Here is a 13,993-nt window from a genome sequence, read left to right on the forward strand (position 1 = left end):
TGCATCGTTCCTGTCATGGCCCACACTCCCCCTGCGGTTCCTGCTCCACGGTGGGCTCTGGAGAGCAGTGGACCTGCCTCTTTTCTTCTAGAACCTTCTATGGTTCCAGACACAGAGTAGGCCCTGGGGCAACATTGCTAGGGGAAGGAAGGGCGAGGGAGGATGGTAGTGATGGTCTGGAACCCAAGGCCCCGGTCCCTGTCCTTCCAGGGCCCTGGGCAGAAAGCCCCAGGCCAGTGTCTGGGGGCGGGGAGGCCCCTCCTGGGGGCAGGGGCGTGGGCAGTGGGTAGTGGGCAGTGGGTAGTGGACCTGCCCACAGGCCCCACTAACCAGGTTGGCCACTCTCCCCGCCCAGCATCCGTCAGCTGAAGGAGCGCGTGACCAGCCTCCGTGGGAAACACAAGCAGATCTACAACCTGGTGGTGAAGGAGGTCGACCCGCAGGTCAACTGGGCGGCGCTGGTGGATGAGAAGCTGGTACGGCCCCGGCTTCAGCTGTGTGCAGGGACGACCCCGCCGTTTCATGGGTGCCACGGTCCTGCCTCGCGGAGGGTCCTGTCCCTGACGTTTCTCTGTGGCTGCGTCAGCGAGGACGGCGAGGCTCAGAGAGGTGTGGCACCCAGCCCAGTGGCACCCAGCGGAGGTGGTGGAGACGGGGCCCTCCTGGGATCGCTCTCCAAGCCTGGTTGTTGGGGTCCCGGGCAGGTTAGGAGGAGCGGCCGGATTTCTGGCCGGCTGCTGGAGTCAGCAGTCGTCTCTTGGTGGTGTGACCTGGCCAAGCGACTCCCCTGACCAGGGGCCTCCATTTCCCCCTCTGTGAAATGGAAATGACCAATGTGGGGGCCTCTGAGGTTACAGTGAGATGACGTGTGTAGGTGCGGCGGTAAAGGTGACCGTCCCTCCCCACATCTCTCACGGGGCCCCGGGCTCCCTCCTTGGCCGTTGGGGTGGGCGGGCTGCACGTCCCAGGGCCTCACCCACCGTTTGTGGGCCGCCCCCTTGCCCACCCTTCCAGGACAAACTGAGCAGCCAGAGCTTCGGGACCGACCTGCCGCTGGTGGACCACCAGGTGGAACAGCACAATATCTTCCACAATGAGGTCAAGGCCATCGGGCCCCATCTGGCCAAGGACGGGGGCAAGGTATGTGTGGTTGTGTTGGGGGCCTGGCCCCGGGGGGAGAGGGGCTCACACCTGCAGCCCCGCCTTGACCCCTGCCCCTGGCTCTGTCCACAGGAACAGAACAGCGAACTCCAGGCCAAGTACCAGAAACTGCTGGTGAGAAGCCCCCCTGGGGAATGGGATGGGAGAGGGTAGGAAGCCAGGAGTGTGGGCACGGGAAGCATGTGCGGTGAACATTTCAACAAGAATGAGAGTGGTTGACTGGGAAGGTTATACCCCGGGTCCTCACCCAAGAGGTGTCCCAGTTTGCTCTGTGCTTGTGGAAAGCCCTAATAGGTCCCCTGGATACAGCCCATCCTGCGGTCTGCTTCTTGCTTCTTTACTAAGCACCATGTGTGTGCCAGGTACAATGCCATGCGCTTCATAAGCAAACGTATTCTAGTTGCCTTTTCAAAGCCTTTAAGGAATACGTTCTTGTTTTGTTTTAAGATTTTATTGATTTATTTGACAGACATAGATCACAAGTAGGCAGAGAGGCAGGCTGAGAGAGAGAAGGGGAAGCAGGCTCCCTGCTGAGCAGAGAGCCCAATGCGGGGCTCGATCCCAGGACCCTGAGATCATGACCTGAGCCAAAGGCAGAGGCTTTAACCCACTGAGCCACCCAGGCACCCCCAAAATGCATTCTTTTTACAAGTGCGCAGTGATGCCTAAATGCTTCATCGCTGCTGCTGGTTCATACCGCTCAGGTGAGAGGACACACAGGCTCTGGGGCCAGACGCCTCCATCGCTCGCTGCCGTGGAGAGCTTGAGCGAGCTCCTGAGCCTGTCAGACCGTCAGTTTCCTGATCTGTACGACAGACTTCCTTCGAGTCCTTGTCTGCTAGGATCGCTGACGCAGCAGATGTGCCCACAGCACAGTCCCGGCAGGGCACACACGCAGGAGGACCCCCCTTCTCATAAGCTCCTGTTCCTGTTTGCAGAGCAGAGGCAGACATCCGTGCTCCCTCCTGCTCCTCCCTGCCCTGCGCCCAGCACCTCTCCTGAGTAACTAACGCGGTAGCACTTTGCTTCTGTGCTCCTAGCCTCTGTATGGGCATCGGGATAAAGACAAAAGGGGAAGCTGTGGCTGCCCACATTTATTGAGCGCCAGCTGTTTGACAGTCTTTTTTTTTTTTTTAAGGATTTTTTAAAAATTTTATTTATTTATTTGACAGAGAGAGATCACAAGTAGGCAGAGAGGCAGGCAGAGAGAGCGGCGGGGGGGGGGCGGGGAACAGTCTCCCTGCTGAGCAGAGAGCCCAATGCGGGACTTGATCCCAAGACCCTGAGACCATGACCTGAGCCAAAGGCAGAGGCTTAACCCACTGAGCCACCCAGGCGCCTTCTTTTAAGGATTTTATTTATTTATCTGACACAGAGAGACAGAGAGTACAAGCAGAGGGAGAAGCAGGCTCCCCACTGTGCAGGGAGCCCGATATGGGGCTCCGTAGGGCTTGATCCCAGCACCCGGGATCATGACCTGAGCTGAAGGCAGACACTCAGCCCACTGAGCCACCCAGGCGCCCCTGTTTGACAGTCTTTGTACCCTATGAGATCAGTGCTGTTGTCATCCCCGTTCTGCGCGTGAGGAGACGCGAGTCTCCCCAGGAGAGTCTGTTCTCTGCGGGTTTTGTCCGTCTGGCTCACTGCTCCATGCCCAGAGCCTGGAACGGAGCCCGGCACTTAGTACCTGTGCCATAGACGGTTGCTGAGCGAGTGAATGCGCTTCCGGGGGTCAGGTGACTTGACCGAGGCGGTCCAGCTGGGAAGCGTGGAGCTGGGCTTGTCCACACACCGGCCAGAGCCAGCCCGAGGGGAAGGGTTGAGGGAGGCGTCAGCCCTGTCCTCGCCCCCCTGCAGGCGGCATCGCAGGCTCGCCAGCAGCACCTGAGCACGCTGCAGGATTACATGCAGCGCTGCACCAACGAGCTGTACTGGCTGGACCAGCAGGCCAAGGGCCGCATGCAGTATGACTGGAGTGACCGCAACCTCGACTACCCCAGCCGCCGGCGCCAGTACGAGGTGGGCCTGGGGGCCTGGGGCATCGGGGCGGGGCTGGCGGGGCGCACAGGCCACCAGCTGGGTGCTGAGCCCCCTCCCCTGGCCCCGCTGCAGAATTTCATCAACCGGAACCTGGAGGCCAAAGAGGAGAGAATTAACAAGCTGCACAGCGAGGGTGACCAGCTGCTGGCCGCCGAGCACCCCGGGAGGAACTCCATTGAGGTGCGTGTGCCCTGGGCGTGGGGGATGCCTCCACCAGGGTGGCCTCAGGCCAGCCTCTGCTGTGAGCCACCTGGACCCAGGCAGCCCCCAAGATGGGGGTCCTGCATCCTTGTCTGTCTCTCCATTCCACTGTCTTTCCTTCCTCTGTCTGACCCTGTCTCCTCTCATTATCTCATCCCTCGGCCCCTGGACTTCTGAAAGCCATACGGTACCTGTAATAGTTTCCTAGGGCTGCCATGACCAGTGACTGCAAACTTGGTGGCTTTAAACACCAGAAACTTACTCTCTCTTAGTCTTAAGGCCAGAGGTTCAAAATCAAGATGTTGACAGGCTTGTTTCCTCTGAGTGTTCTAGGACAGAATCCTTCCTTGCCCCCTTGCTTCTAGAGGTCGTGGCATTCCTTGGCCTGGGATTCCATCGCTTGTATCTCTGCCTCTGTCTTCGGATAACCTTCTCCCCTATGTGTCTCTGTATGGCATCGCCTTTTCTTATAAGCATATCAGTCATTGGACCTTAGGCCCCACGCTAAATCTAGAATGATTTCCTCTTGAGATCCTTAATTATATCTGCAAGGATCCTGTTTCCAAAAAAAGTCACATTCTGAGTTCTGGGTGGACATGAATTTGGGGAGGGGAGTGATGGCTTTGTGTGAATTTTTTTTTAAAAGCACCCCTTTGGGGAGATATGGCCCCTGCTTGTCCCTTGTGCAGCGCACAACCCGAGTACCTGTACATGGCAACCCTGCTTGGCTCCTTAACATTTTTCTTTTCTCCTTTTCTCCTTCCCATGCCTGGAAAGAAGCTGGCTGCCTCCGAGGGGGCCACTTTCAGGAAGATGCCAGGTGTCCTCTCCCCCATCATTCTCTGCTCCAGAATCTTGCCATTCCTCCCTGGGCATCCCACACACCTGCCAAGCAGTGACCTGTTCCCTGCCCCCTTCTCTGGGCAGGCACACATGGAGGCCGTGCATGCAGACTGGAAGGAGTACCTGAACCTGCTCATCTGTGAGGAGAGTCACCTGAAGTACATGGAAGACTACCACCAGGTACGCGTCAACGCCAGAGGATCACGGATGGAAACCCCTCAGGGCCTCCTCCAGGGGCCTCACAGGGCTGCCGTCCCAAGCGTCCCCGTGCCCGTGCTTTTGATGGCATACATGGCTGTGCCCCTGAGCTTGCCAGGCCCTTGTCTGTCTTCCTTGGAGGCCAGGGCTGGAGAATCTGATATCACGGGTCAGTGTGGGGCCCAGGAAGGAGTGTGGGGTTTTCATTTTGGTGAAACGTATAGAATAGGAAATTTGCCATTTTAGCCATTTTTAAAAAATATTTTTATTTATTTATTTACTTGACAGAGATCACAAGTAGGCAGAGAGGCAGGCAGAGAGAGAGCGGGAAGCAGGCTCCCTGGCGAGTAGAGAGCCCTATGCGGGGCTTGATCCCAGGACACCGGGATCATGACCTGAGCCGAAGGCAGAAGCTTTAACCCACTGAGCCACCCAGGCGCCCCCATTTTAGCCATTTTTAAGAGCACGACGCAGTGTCATTCGTTACATTCACAGTGTTGTGCAGCCTTCCCCTTGGGAAGGTTTACAGAACTTTTCTATAATCCCAAATAAGAACTCTGTACCCATGAAACAATTACTCCCTTCTCTCTCCCTCTTCCTACCCCCAACCCCTGGTAACCTCTAACCTATCTTTCTGTCTCTATGAACCTTCCTACTCTATGTTTTATGAAGGGGGACGCACAGGTTATGTGGCCTTTGGAGTCTGGCTGCTTTCACTTGACCCGGATGTTTTCGAGGCATGGCATGAATCATTCCCTTTTGTGGCTGAATCCTAGTCCATTGTATAGACAGACCACATTGTGTTTATCCATTCTTCATTGGTGGATACTAGCTGGTTTCCACAGGAATGTGTATTTTTAACAAGGGCTAGTCACCTGATCTTTAGGACTGGGGACTCGAACTCAGGTGACACTCGTGTAACTGCTGGTTACGTGTCTGGACCCCGCTGGTCTATGAGCTTCCAGGAGCCTCAGGGTCCCATTCACTGTTACAGCCCAGGAGAGAGCTGAGGGATTCCAGAGTTGATGGACTAAAGAACGGCCAAGAGAACTTTCGAGAGCAAAGTGGGAGGCTGTGTTCCGTGTATCAAGACTTTGAAAAGTGTAGCATGAAGTCAGGGTGTCCCTAGCTCAAAAAGAGGAATGAAATAGGAAAGAACGTTTTAACAGTACATATGTATGCACACTTAAAATGTCCTAAAGGTTGCCTCGTCTGGATTGGCAGGAAGGCACCTGGCCCAAGAGGCCCCCGGAAGCCAGCCAGGGAGGGTTGGGGGTGTGAGCCTGTGGATTCAGGGTGACTGGGGGTGCCCAGCCCTGGCCGGGGGTGGGCTTGAAGCCGCAGCCAGGATCGGCCGTGTCCTAGTGGTTTCCTGTCCGTGATAGGACCATCTGGTCTCCCCTAGTTCCACAAAGACGTGAAGGATGCCCAGGACCTGCTGCACAAGGTGGACTCGGACCTGAACCAGAAGTACAACCCCGACTTCAAGGACCAGTACCAGATTGAGTTGCTGCTGCGGGAGCTGGACGTGAGTGATGGGCCCAGCCAGGGCCTCTCCGCACCCCTTCCTGCAGCTCCCCCCTGGGGGAGCGGGTGGTCTCACCTGGGCCCTCCCCCTGCTGCATTCAGGACCAGGAGAAGGCTCTGGACAAGTACGAGCATGTGGTGCGGGGCCTGCAGAAGCGAGGGCAGCAGGTTGTGCCCCTCAAGTACCGCCGGGAGACCCCGCTCAAGCCCATCCCTGTGGAGGCGCTCTGTGACTTTGAGGGTGACCAGGTGAGTTGCTGCTCAGGTGTCCTGGGAGCCACAGACAGGCTGGGCCCAGATCTAGGTCACTGAGGAGTCTTAGGAGTGACAAAGCTGGATGCAGGGCCTCACACGATGTTTTTAGGGAACCTCGTCCATCCCTGCAGTTGGGGGTCACTCTCTGCCACCCCCCCGCAGTGTCCCACCAGCTGCCCTGACCTTCAGTTCTACCAGCTGAGTCCCGTGTCCTGCCTAAACCAGTCACTGTGGCTCCCGATGCCATTCTCGTTGGCCAGGCCTGAGTCACATGCCCACCCTGAGCAGTCAGGGACTGGTGGGGGCAGGGGCAGCTCCTCAAAGGGAAACCCAAGTGGGTGTTGAGACATCAGATCCCACACATCTGCCTGCAGCTGGATCCTCCCTACACTCGATAGCAAAATGTCTTGGGGAGGGTCAGAGAGAGAGGCCAAGGCTTGGGGGGCTGGGGTGTGATGGCGATTGGGCTCCTGGTCACTGGCCGGGGCAGGTCTCTCCATGCCCTCTGACCAGCCTGCCCCTGCCAGGGCCTGATCTCACGGGGCTACAGCTACACCCTGCAGAGCAACAATGGGGAGAGCTGGGACCTCACGGACAGCGCAGGGAATAAGCTGACTGCCCCCGCCGTCTGCTTCGTGATCCCCCCGACTGACCCCGAGGCCCTGGCTCTGGCGGACAGGTATGGGGCAAAGGACGGAGCCGGCAAGGGCTGGCCCCACCCGCTGGGCCCCTTGGGCTCTATTCACAGCCCTGGGCATGCTGACCCAGCTTCAGGAGGCAACCGACACTCCATACCTGCATTCCCTTGGGGCACAAGTGGGACAGGACCAGACCCCACCGGCACACTGACATTGCTAAATGTCAGTATCAGGCTGCAGTCACAGTCAGCACTTTCTCTTCAAGTGCCTCTGGGTCTTTGCATACGCTGTTCCCTCTGCTTGGACACCTACCTCTGGGCCTTTGCATATGCCGTTCCCTCTGAATGCTTACTCCAGGCCTGGTTGGCTCGGGCCACTTGAATTAAGATAGCTCCATGGTCACCTCTTCTGTGAAGCCTCCCCTGACTGTCCACTCCCCCTACAGGCTGGCTCAAGCACCTTCTCTCCCTGCATGTAACTGCCGTTTATTAGAATGCTGTGCAAGTCGGTCACGTGGCAGGGAGGGGCTCTTTGAGATTTACTGTCTCCAGGGCCTTGTTCATTCAGTACCCGGTGCAAAGTAAGTACCCAACAACTCCTTTGTTTTTTGAGCACCTGCTGTGTACTGCTACCTCAGGAGTAACATCTTGGTGGGAAAGACCAAGGAACAAAGAGTTTTAGGTAGTAAAACTGGTTGTGAAGAAGAGAAGGGCCTACCTGAACCCAGAAGTAAAGAACAGCATTAAAGCAAACTTTCCACGTGTACCAGGTTTTGACTTCTCAAAGCATATGATGAGCCTGGTGGCTCCCCTGGGCCATTTGCCCAGCTGCGGTCTGGGGCCCCGTGTGTGGGCGGGCCCCGGACCCCAGCCGGTTTTTGCACTCACAGCTTGGGCGGCCAGTACCGGAGTGTGCGGCAGAAGGCAGCCAGGAGCAGGAGCGCACTCCAGCAGCGGCATGAGGTGCTGAAGGCAGAGAATCCTGGAGGTGGGTGCTGGGGCCACAGTCCAGGGCTCTGGGTGGACAGGGAGGAGGGAATGGACACCAGGTCTGTGCTGCAGATGGGATGGCAGGAGACAGGCAGGGCAGGGGTGGGGGAGGCTGGGAGAGGTCACAGCTGGCCTAGGCCCTCCCTGTGCCTCATGTCCCCCCTCCGGCTCCCCACTGCCACCTGACTCTGTGATTTCCTTCTGGCAGATGCCTCTGATCTTCAGGGGCGGCATCTGCTGGCTGGCTTGGACAAGGTGGCCAGAGATCTAGACCGGCAGGAGAAGGCTATCACAGCGATCCTACGGCCGCCGCTGGAGCAGGGCCGGGCTGTGCAGGACAGCGCCGAACGGGCCAAGGACCTTAAGGTACCACCAGGCTGGTCTCCTCATGGGGGCCTTAGTGCCGGACAGGGACCACCTGTCCCATGTAACCATTAGTCCTGAGTGAGGGCAGTGAGGGGCGCTGTTCTAGGCTGATGACCGAGGAGGTGCCTGAGCCCTAGAACCCCCAACACAGCCCCAGGAGAAAGGGCAAGCGAGGCTCATGCTGCCTCCGCATGGCTTGTCACCTGCCGGCTCGGGGCAGTACAGATGACACCAGCAACCGGCCAAGCGGGAGGCTACCATGCATGGCGCCCACAGCTTCAAAACTAGAGCTGCTTGCCGGCTGCTTGACTGCAGACCTGCTCTTCCAGCCCAGGCCTCAGTGTGGTGAGAAGCATTCAAGGCCAGAGGACGATGGGCACAGGGGCGGGTCGTGGCCAAGCCCCATCGCATCCCTTCCTGAGCTAGTTAGAGTCACCTGTGCATGGGGAGAGGAAAGGTACCCACCTCATGGGGTGGCCCCCAAAGACGGAGATCATTCACATGATGTGCACGGAAGAGCGGATGCTTGATCATTACCTGTTAATTTCCATCACTCTTAAGAGTCACAGCCCACCCTACCAGAATTCCGGGGGACGCTCATTGAGGGCTGGCTCCCCAGGGAGGGCCCAGGCTTCCCCAGCAGCTTCCTCTGTCCTGTGAAGCCCCTAGAGGGTAGGAGGCTGCCGGACTGTGGCCAACTCCAGGGGCTTTGGTTGCCATAGAACATCACCAACGAGCTGCGGCGGATCGAGCCCGAGAAGGCGCGCAGCACAGCCGAGTGCGAGGAATTCGTGGAGGCCCTCCCGGGCAGCGGCACCGCCCCTTTGCTGAAGACCCAGGTGGAGGACACCAACCGCAAATACGAGCGCCTAGTGCAGCTGCTGGACTTGGCCCAGGAGAAGTGGGTGGCAGGCGGGCAAGTGGGGAGGTCGGATGGGGGTTATGGGGCCAGGTGGGCACCCCTCACTCCTGACCCGTGTCCCCAGAGTGGACGTGGCCAACCGCCTAGAGAAGAGTCTGCAGCAGGGCTGGGAGGTGCTGGCCACCTACGAGAAGCAGCTGACCCAGGACGACACTGTACCTGAGAGTGGCCGCGCCCTGGACAGCAAGAGGCAGGAGCTGGCGGTAAGTCTGGGGACCTGGGGTCTTGTAAGCCTTTCTCCCCACGTGCTCCCCGACCCCCTGCCTCTGAACAGATGGGGACGGAGGCCCTGAGTATGGGGGCAGCGAGTCTGCAGGTTCTGAAAGGCTGCAGGGTGTCAGGTCAGAAGTTGCAAATGGAGGCCCATGGCACGAGTCCTGGCTGCTCGTGGGGCTTGTGGAAATCAGGAGCCTGGATTTAAAAGTATCCACATCGACCGCCCAGATTTCCAGTGGCCCCGGACGAGCAGATCTGGCCCCCAGGGCCGGCATGCTCTCGGAGCAGGTCAGCAGCCACGGAGCGGCCGCTGGCCTCCAGCCCTATTGTCCACTTTCTCTGCCCCGTTGCCCCTGGGCTGCTCGGCGTGTCTGCCTGCCTGTCGCCTGTGGGTACTCCAGCCGTCGGGAGGCCCCTTATTCACACACCCGTTCTCCTGCGGGGATCCTCACCTCAGGCCCGAGGCCTCGCGATTGGAGAGAGAGCAGCCGGTCATTCTGGTCCTGGTGTGATGTCACAGGGCACGTGCTGCCGAATGCAGGGTTTTTAGAGGTCAGGTTTTCCGGACTGTGTTGTGATGAGACCCAGCATTGCAGAAACCACCATCAGGTTTAAGAAGAAACGCAGAGGCAAAGCCCCAGTCCCTCCCCACACCCAGGCTTACCTATCTGCCAAGGCAGACGGCCCCCAGCAGTTGGCACAGCGCTGCCCTGGCCCTGGGAACTCTGGCCACAGCACCCACCATCTGCCTCTCCTCCCCGATAGACCCTGGCCTCGGAGCTGCAGGCCCAGAAGGCCCTTCTCGCTGAGGTGGAGCGGAACCTGCAGGCGGCCAAGCAGTGCTCCAGCTCCCTGGCCAGCCGCTTCCAGGAGCACTGCCCGGACCTGGAGCGCCAGGAGGCCGAGGTGCACAAGCTGGGCCAGCGATCAGACAACCTCCGCCAGCAAGCGGAGCTCAGGTGAGGAGCCGCAGGCAGGCCGCAGCCCCCGCGTAGCTGGTCTGCACTGAGGCTGCTGAAGGCTGCTTGTTTTCTAGAGTTTCTTTTTGAGAAAAGCAATGATACATCTACAAACTAAAAAACTCAAGGCGATTATAACGACCAGCCCCTGTTCAAGGGAAGCATGGCTACCACTTTGTGTCCCCTCCCAAGAACGCGGAGGAGCTGGGGCAGGAACACGGATGACAACACACTGCGTCCTGCCTTTTCCTCTCCGCTTTGTTGGGCGCCAGGAAGCAGGATCTCCTCTTCTCCTCTCCAGAAGAGCTAGTACAGAACCGATCCTGCTTACTTAAATGCTTGGTAGAATTCACCAGTGGAGAAGCCGTGCAGGCCTGAGTCATTTGTTATCGGTGTGTGAGATTCTCACAAATTCAACCTTGTTACTAGGTATCCGGTTATTCTGGGTCATCTCATTCTTGGAGCAGGTCTGAGAGCTTGTGTCTTCCAAGGAATCTGTCCATCTCCTCAAGTGGGTGAATCGACTAACATAAAATTGTCCCTAATGACATAATTCTTTCGTTGCTTCCAGGACCTGAGGGGATGTCCCCTCCCTCATTCCCGCTGTTTTACCTTTTCTCGTTTATTTACGTATTTTCTCATTTATTTACATATTTTCTTCCTGACCTTCCTGACCAAGGGGAGGCTCATCAATTCACCGACCATTTCAAGGAACTAGCTTTGGTTTCAGTCCTTTTCTCCCCAGCGGCATCTGTTCTTAACCATTTCCTGCTGGTATTAGCTTTAATTTGCTTTATTTTTCTCCATTGTTGAGTGCTTCCTCCTTTTCCAATAAAAGCACTGAAAATGGCATATTTCCCTATAAGCATGGCTTTTGCTGTGTCCCACAAATGTTAATGTATTTATAGTAAGTTCAGGTTTCCTAGTGTCTCCTGGGGTTTCTCCTTGGACTTGTGGGTTACTGAGGTCCTACAATACCCCACAGGCGTCTCTGCCGGTCAGTACGCCTGGACCCACCGGTCCTTGAAGAGGCCACAGTGTATTCCAAGTTAACATTCCATCATTTCATTAACCACCCTCTTTTGGGGGAGGGTCTAGGTTTTGTTGGATTATATTGATCCCTCCTGCTTGTGAACAATGAGTGGAGAGAACTTCTTTGAAAAAGCATAGGCGGCCCCCGCTGAAGGTGGCAGAGGCCTGACCGGCTTTGTCTCAACAGGGCCCAGAGCCTGCAGAGCGCCAAGGCCGCGTATGAGGACTACCGCAGCGGCTGCGACCACGTGCTCCAGTTCTTGTCCCACATCCCCAGCTACGAGCCCCAGGAGACTGACAGCCTCAGCCAGGTGGAGACCAAGCTGAAGAATCAGAAGGTAGGGCAGCTGCCTCTGTGTTCATAGGCCTATAGTGCCACGGGGGGCTCGGAGGGGACCCAGGCAGTGCTGCCGCCTGCCCCAATAGGAGGAGGGCAAAGGCCTGGCAGAGCTGTGTCCTCAAGGGACCTTGGCCCTGCCTGGCCCCAGAACCTAACTATGAGAACGAGAGGAGTCTCACTCCTTCCTCGGTGCCCAGCATGGGGCCTGGCCCGGCGTGGACCGTCTGAGCAGGGTGGCTGACTGAGCACACGGTCGTAGTTCCGTAAGGGGAGCGCTTGTGGTGAAAGGTCCCGTGTCCGGAGTTCAGAGTCCTGGTTCCTTGGAAGGGAGCAATCTTGGACTCAGGGACAAGGGATATGGGACCCCAACAGCCTAGATTCAAAGCCACGTTCTACTCCTAAGAGCTGTGTCCCCATGAGCAAGTCACTGAACCTCCCTGTGCCTTGGTGTCTTCCTCCACTGGAGAGGGTGATGGCGGCGGGAAGATTAAACGAGATAATCCAAGCAAGGTAGAACAGTGCCTGACGTTCCAAAGCACTCAAGAAGCACTGGTTCCCGGGCACACACCATTCCCCTCCTGGCCCTTCTTCACAGAGCCGGAGCACTGCCTTCTGAGACCAACAGCTGTACACAAGGAAGCCATTCATTACACTCTGCTACAGAAGAAGAAAGTCAGATTCGAGGAATCCAGCTCCTCTGTCAAGCTGGGTTTGTTGTTTTTTTCCCCCAATTTGATGTTTCAAGTCTCTGTTGTTTTACAGAACCTGCTAGATGAGATAGCAAGAAGGGAAGAGGAAGTCCACAGAGTCTGCGCGCACTCCCAGCAGTACCAGCAAGCTGTCAAGGTGAGTGTCTTCCCGCCAGGTGCGCTGCACAGCGACGCCCCGGGCCCGGCCCGGCGGGCCTCCTGTCAACCGGCACGACCTCGGGGACAACAGGGGGGTATCAGACACGACCGGAAAAGGGATTTCTACTGCTCAGAGCAGTACACAGGGAGAATTTATCCTCAAGGGAAAAATTACCAAAGAACAACAATGGAAGATAAACGAAACCACTCTAACAGCATTGTTTACAAAAGCAAAAGAGAAACTAAAGTCCCCGAAATGGCGGACAGCAGAGAAGCGGCCGGGCGAGTCCTCCTTCCCCCACTTGCTGGATTAGTCGCCACGCTGACAGAGGAGCAGGATCAGGAGGCGCCAGGGTGACAAATGGCTATGGCGCCGCAGCAGAGCGCCACGCTCAGGGACGGAGGGACCACCGTGTGGGGCGCAGGGGCAAGTGCGGGCACTTTCGGTTGTGTCCTAGGTTGTTCAGGGACACAGCTCGGTGCTGCTGGTGGACCGATGGTTCTCACAACCTCCTGGCAGGTGATGCAGCTGTGCAGACCTCTGCTGGCCGCCGCCAAGGGCACAACGGTTCGGACCCCGCTGCCCTTGCCCCCCTGCCACCTCTCTCTCTCACCCAGGACTACGAGTTAGAAGCAGAGACGCTAAGGTCCCTTCTTGATCTGGAGAATGGAAGGAGCAGCCATGTGAGCAAGAGAGCCAGGCTCCAGTCCCCTGCTGCCAAAGTGAGGGAAGAGGTGAGCTCTGCAGGCTGCCGGGGCCTCGGAGATGGACACCCAATAGGGAAACTGGCCTGAGAAGCCCTCCTGGGAGCTAACATGCTCAGTTGGAACAGATGATGAACTTGTTCTTGGGCAAGGAAAGGCTGGAAAGGCTGCTGGAGGTATCTGGGCCAGAGCCGTGCATTCGGGAGGCTCCCACTTTACCCCTCCTAAGTACACACGGACGGAGGGCTGGTGTTCCTTCTACACGCGCGCATGTTAGGGCACAGAGGCAGGGACTTAGGCTTCTCCCTCTAAATCCAGTTTTTCCACCAGCTCAGACTGCAGTCCAGCTCCAGGCAGCAAGAGGCCAGAAGCCACCCACTGTCCCCAAATTTCAGACTTTGCAAACACTGTCCAGTTCACTCTGGCTTAGCCTGTTGACTCCTGTTTGCTGATTCTCTCCTGTAGGAAGCGGCTCTTGCTGCCAAGTTCACAGAAGTTAACGCCATCAACAGACAGAGGCTGCAGAATCTGGAGTTTGCTCTGAGTCTCCTGAGACAGGTAATGGATCTTCTTAGACGTTTTTTTCTTTTAAGATTTTATTTTAGAGCAAGAGAGAGAAAGGAGAGGGGGAGAGAGAATCCCAAGCAGACTCCTCACACAGCTCGAAGCCCGATCCCACGACCCCGAGAACCCCACCTAAGCCAAAATTAAAAGTCAGCTGTTCAGCCCACTGAGCCACCGAGGCATCCCTCT

General features: G+C 57.3%; 1 protein-coding gene across 2 annotated transcripts in view; it reads left to right on the forward strand.

The window, feature by feature from the left end:
- Nucleotides 1–13,993, forward strand: part of PPL (periplakin) — a 45,328-nt gene that overhangs the window by 26,774 nt on the left and 4,561 nt on the right. For both annotated transcript variants that reach the window (XM_045994108.1, XM_045994107.1), the window contains exons 4-21: nucleotides 356–476; nucleotides 1,015–1,140; nucleotides 1,234–1,275; nucleotides 3,019–3,180; nucleotides 3,274–3,381; nucleotides 4,330–4,425; nucleotides 5,849–5,971; nucleotides 6,073–6,219; nucleotides 6,753–6,904; nucleotides 7,753–7,850; nucleotides 8,061–8,218; nucleotides 8,941–9,119; nucleotides 9,205–9,343; nucleotides 10,122–10,315; nucleotides 11,535–11,685; nucleotides 12,450–12,533; nucleotides 13,154–13,270; nucleotides 13,706–13,798. In XM_045994108.1, the coding sequence (XP_045850064.1) occupies nucleotides 356–476; nucleotides 1,015–1,140; nucleotides 1,234–1,275; nucleotides 3,019–3,180; nucleotides 3,274–3,381; nucleotides 4,330–4,425; nucleotides 5,849–5,971; nucleotides 6,073–6,219; nucleotides 6,753–6,904; nucleotides 7,753–7,850; nucleotides 8,061–8,218; nucleotides 8,941–9,119; nucleotides 9,205–9,343; nucleotides 10,122–10,315; nucleotides 11,535–11,685; nucleotides 12,450–12,533; nucleotides 13,154–13,270; nucleotides 13,706–13,798 (2,290 nt within the window). The remainder of the gene's footprint in view (nucleotides 1–355; nucleotides 477–1,014; nucleotides 1,141–1,233; nucleotides 1,276–3,018; nucleotides 3,181–3,273; nucleotides 3,382–4,329; nucleotides 4,426–5,848; nucleotides 5,972–6,072; nucleotides 6,220–6,752; nucleotides 6,905–7,752; nucleotides 7,851–8,060; nucleotides 8,219–8,940; nucleotides 9,120–9,204; nucleotides 9,344–10,121; nucleotides 10,316–11,534; nucleotides 11,686–12,449; nucleotides 12,534–13,153; nucleotides 13,271–13,705; nucleotides 13,799–13,993) is intronic.

This window comes from Meles meles, chromosome 21 (genome assembly GCF_922984935.1).
Source record: "Meles meles chromosome 21, mMelMel3.1 paternal haplotype, whole genome shotgun sequence".
Classification (NCBI taxonomy): Eukaryota; Metazoa; Chordata; class Mammalia; order Carnivora; family Mustelidae; genus Meles; species Meles meles.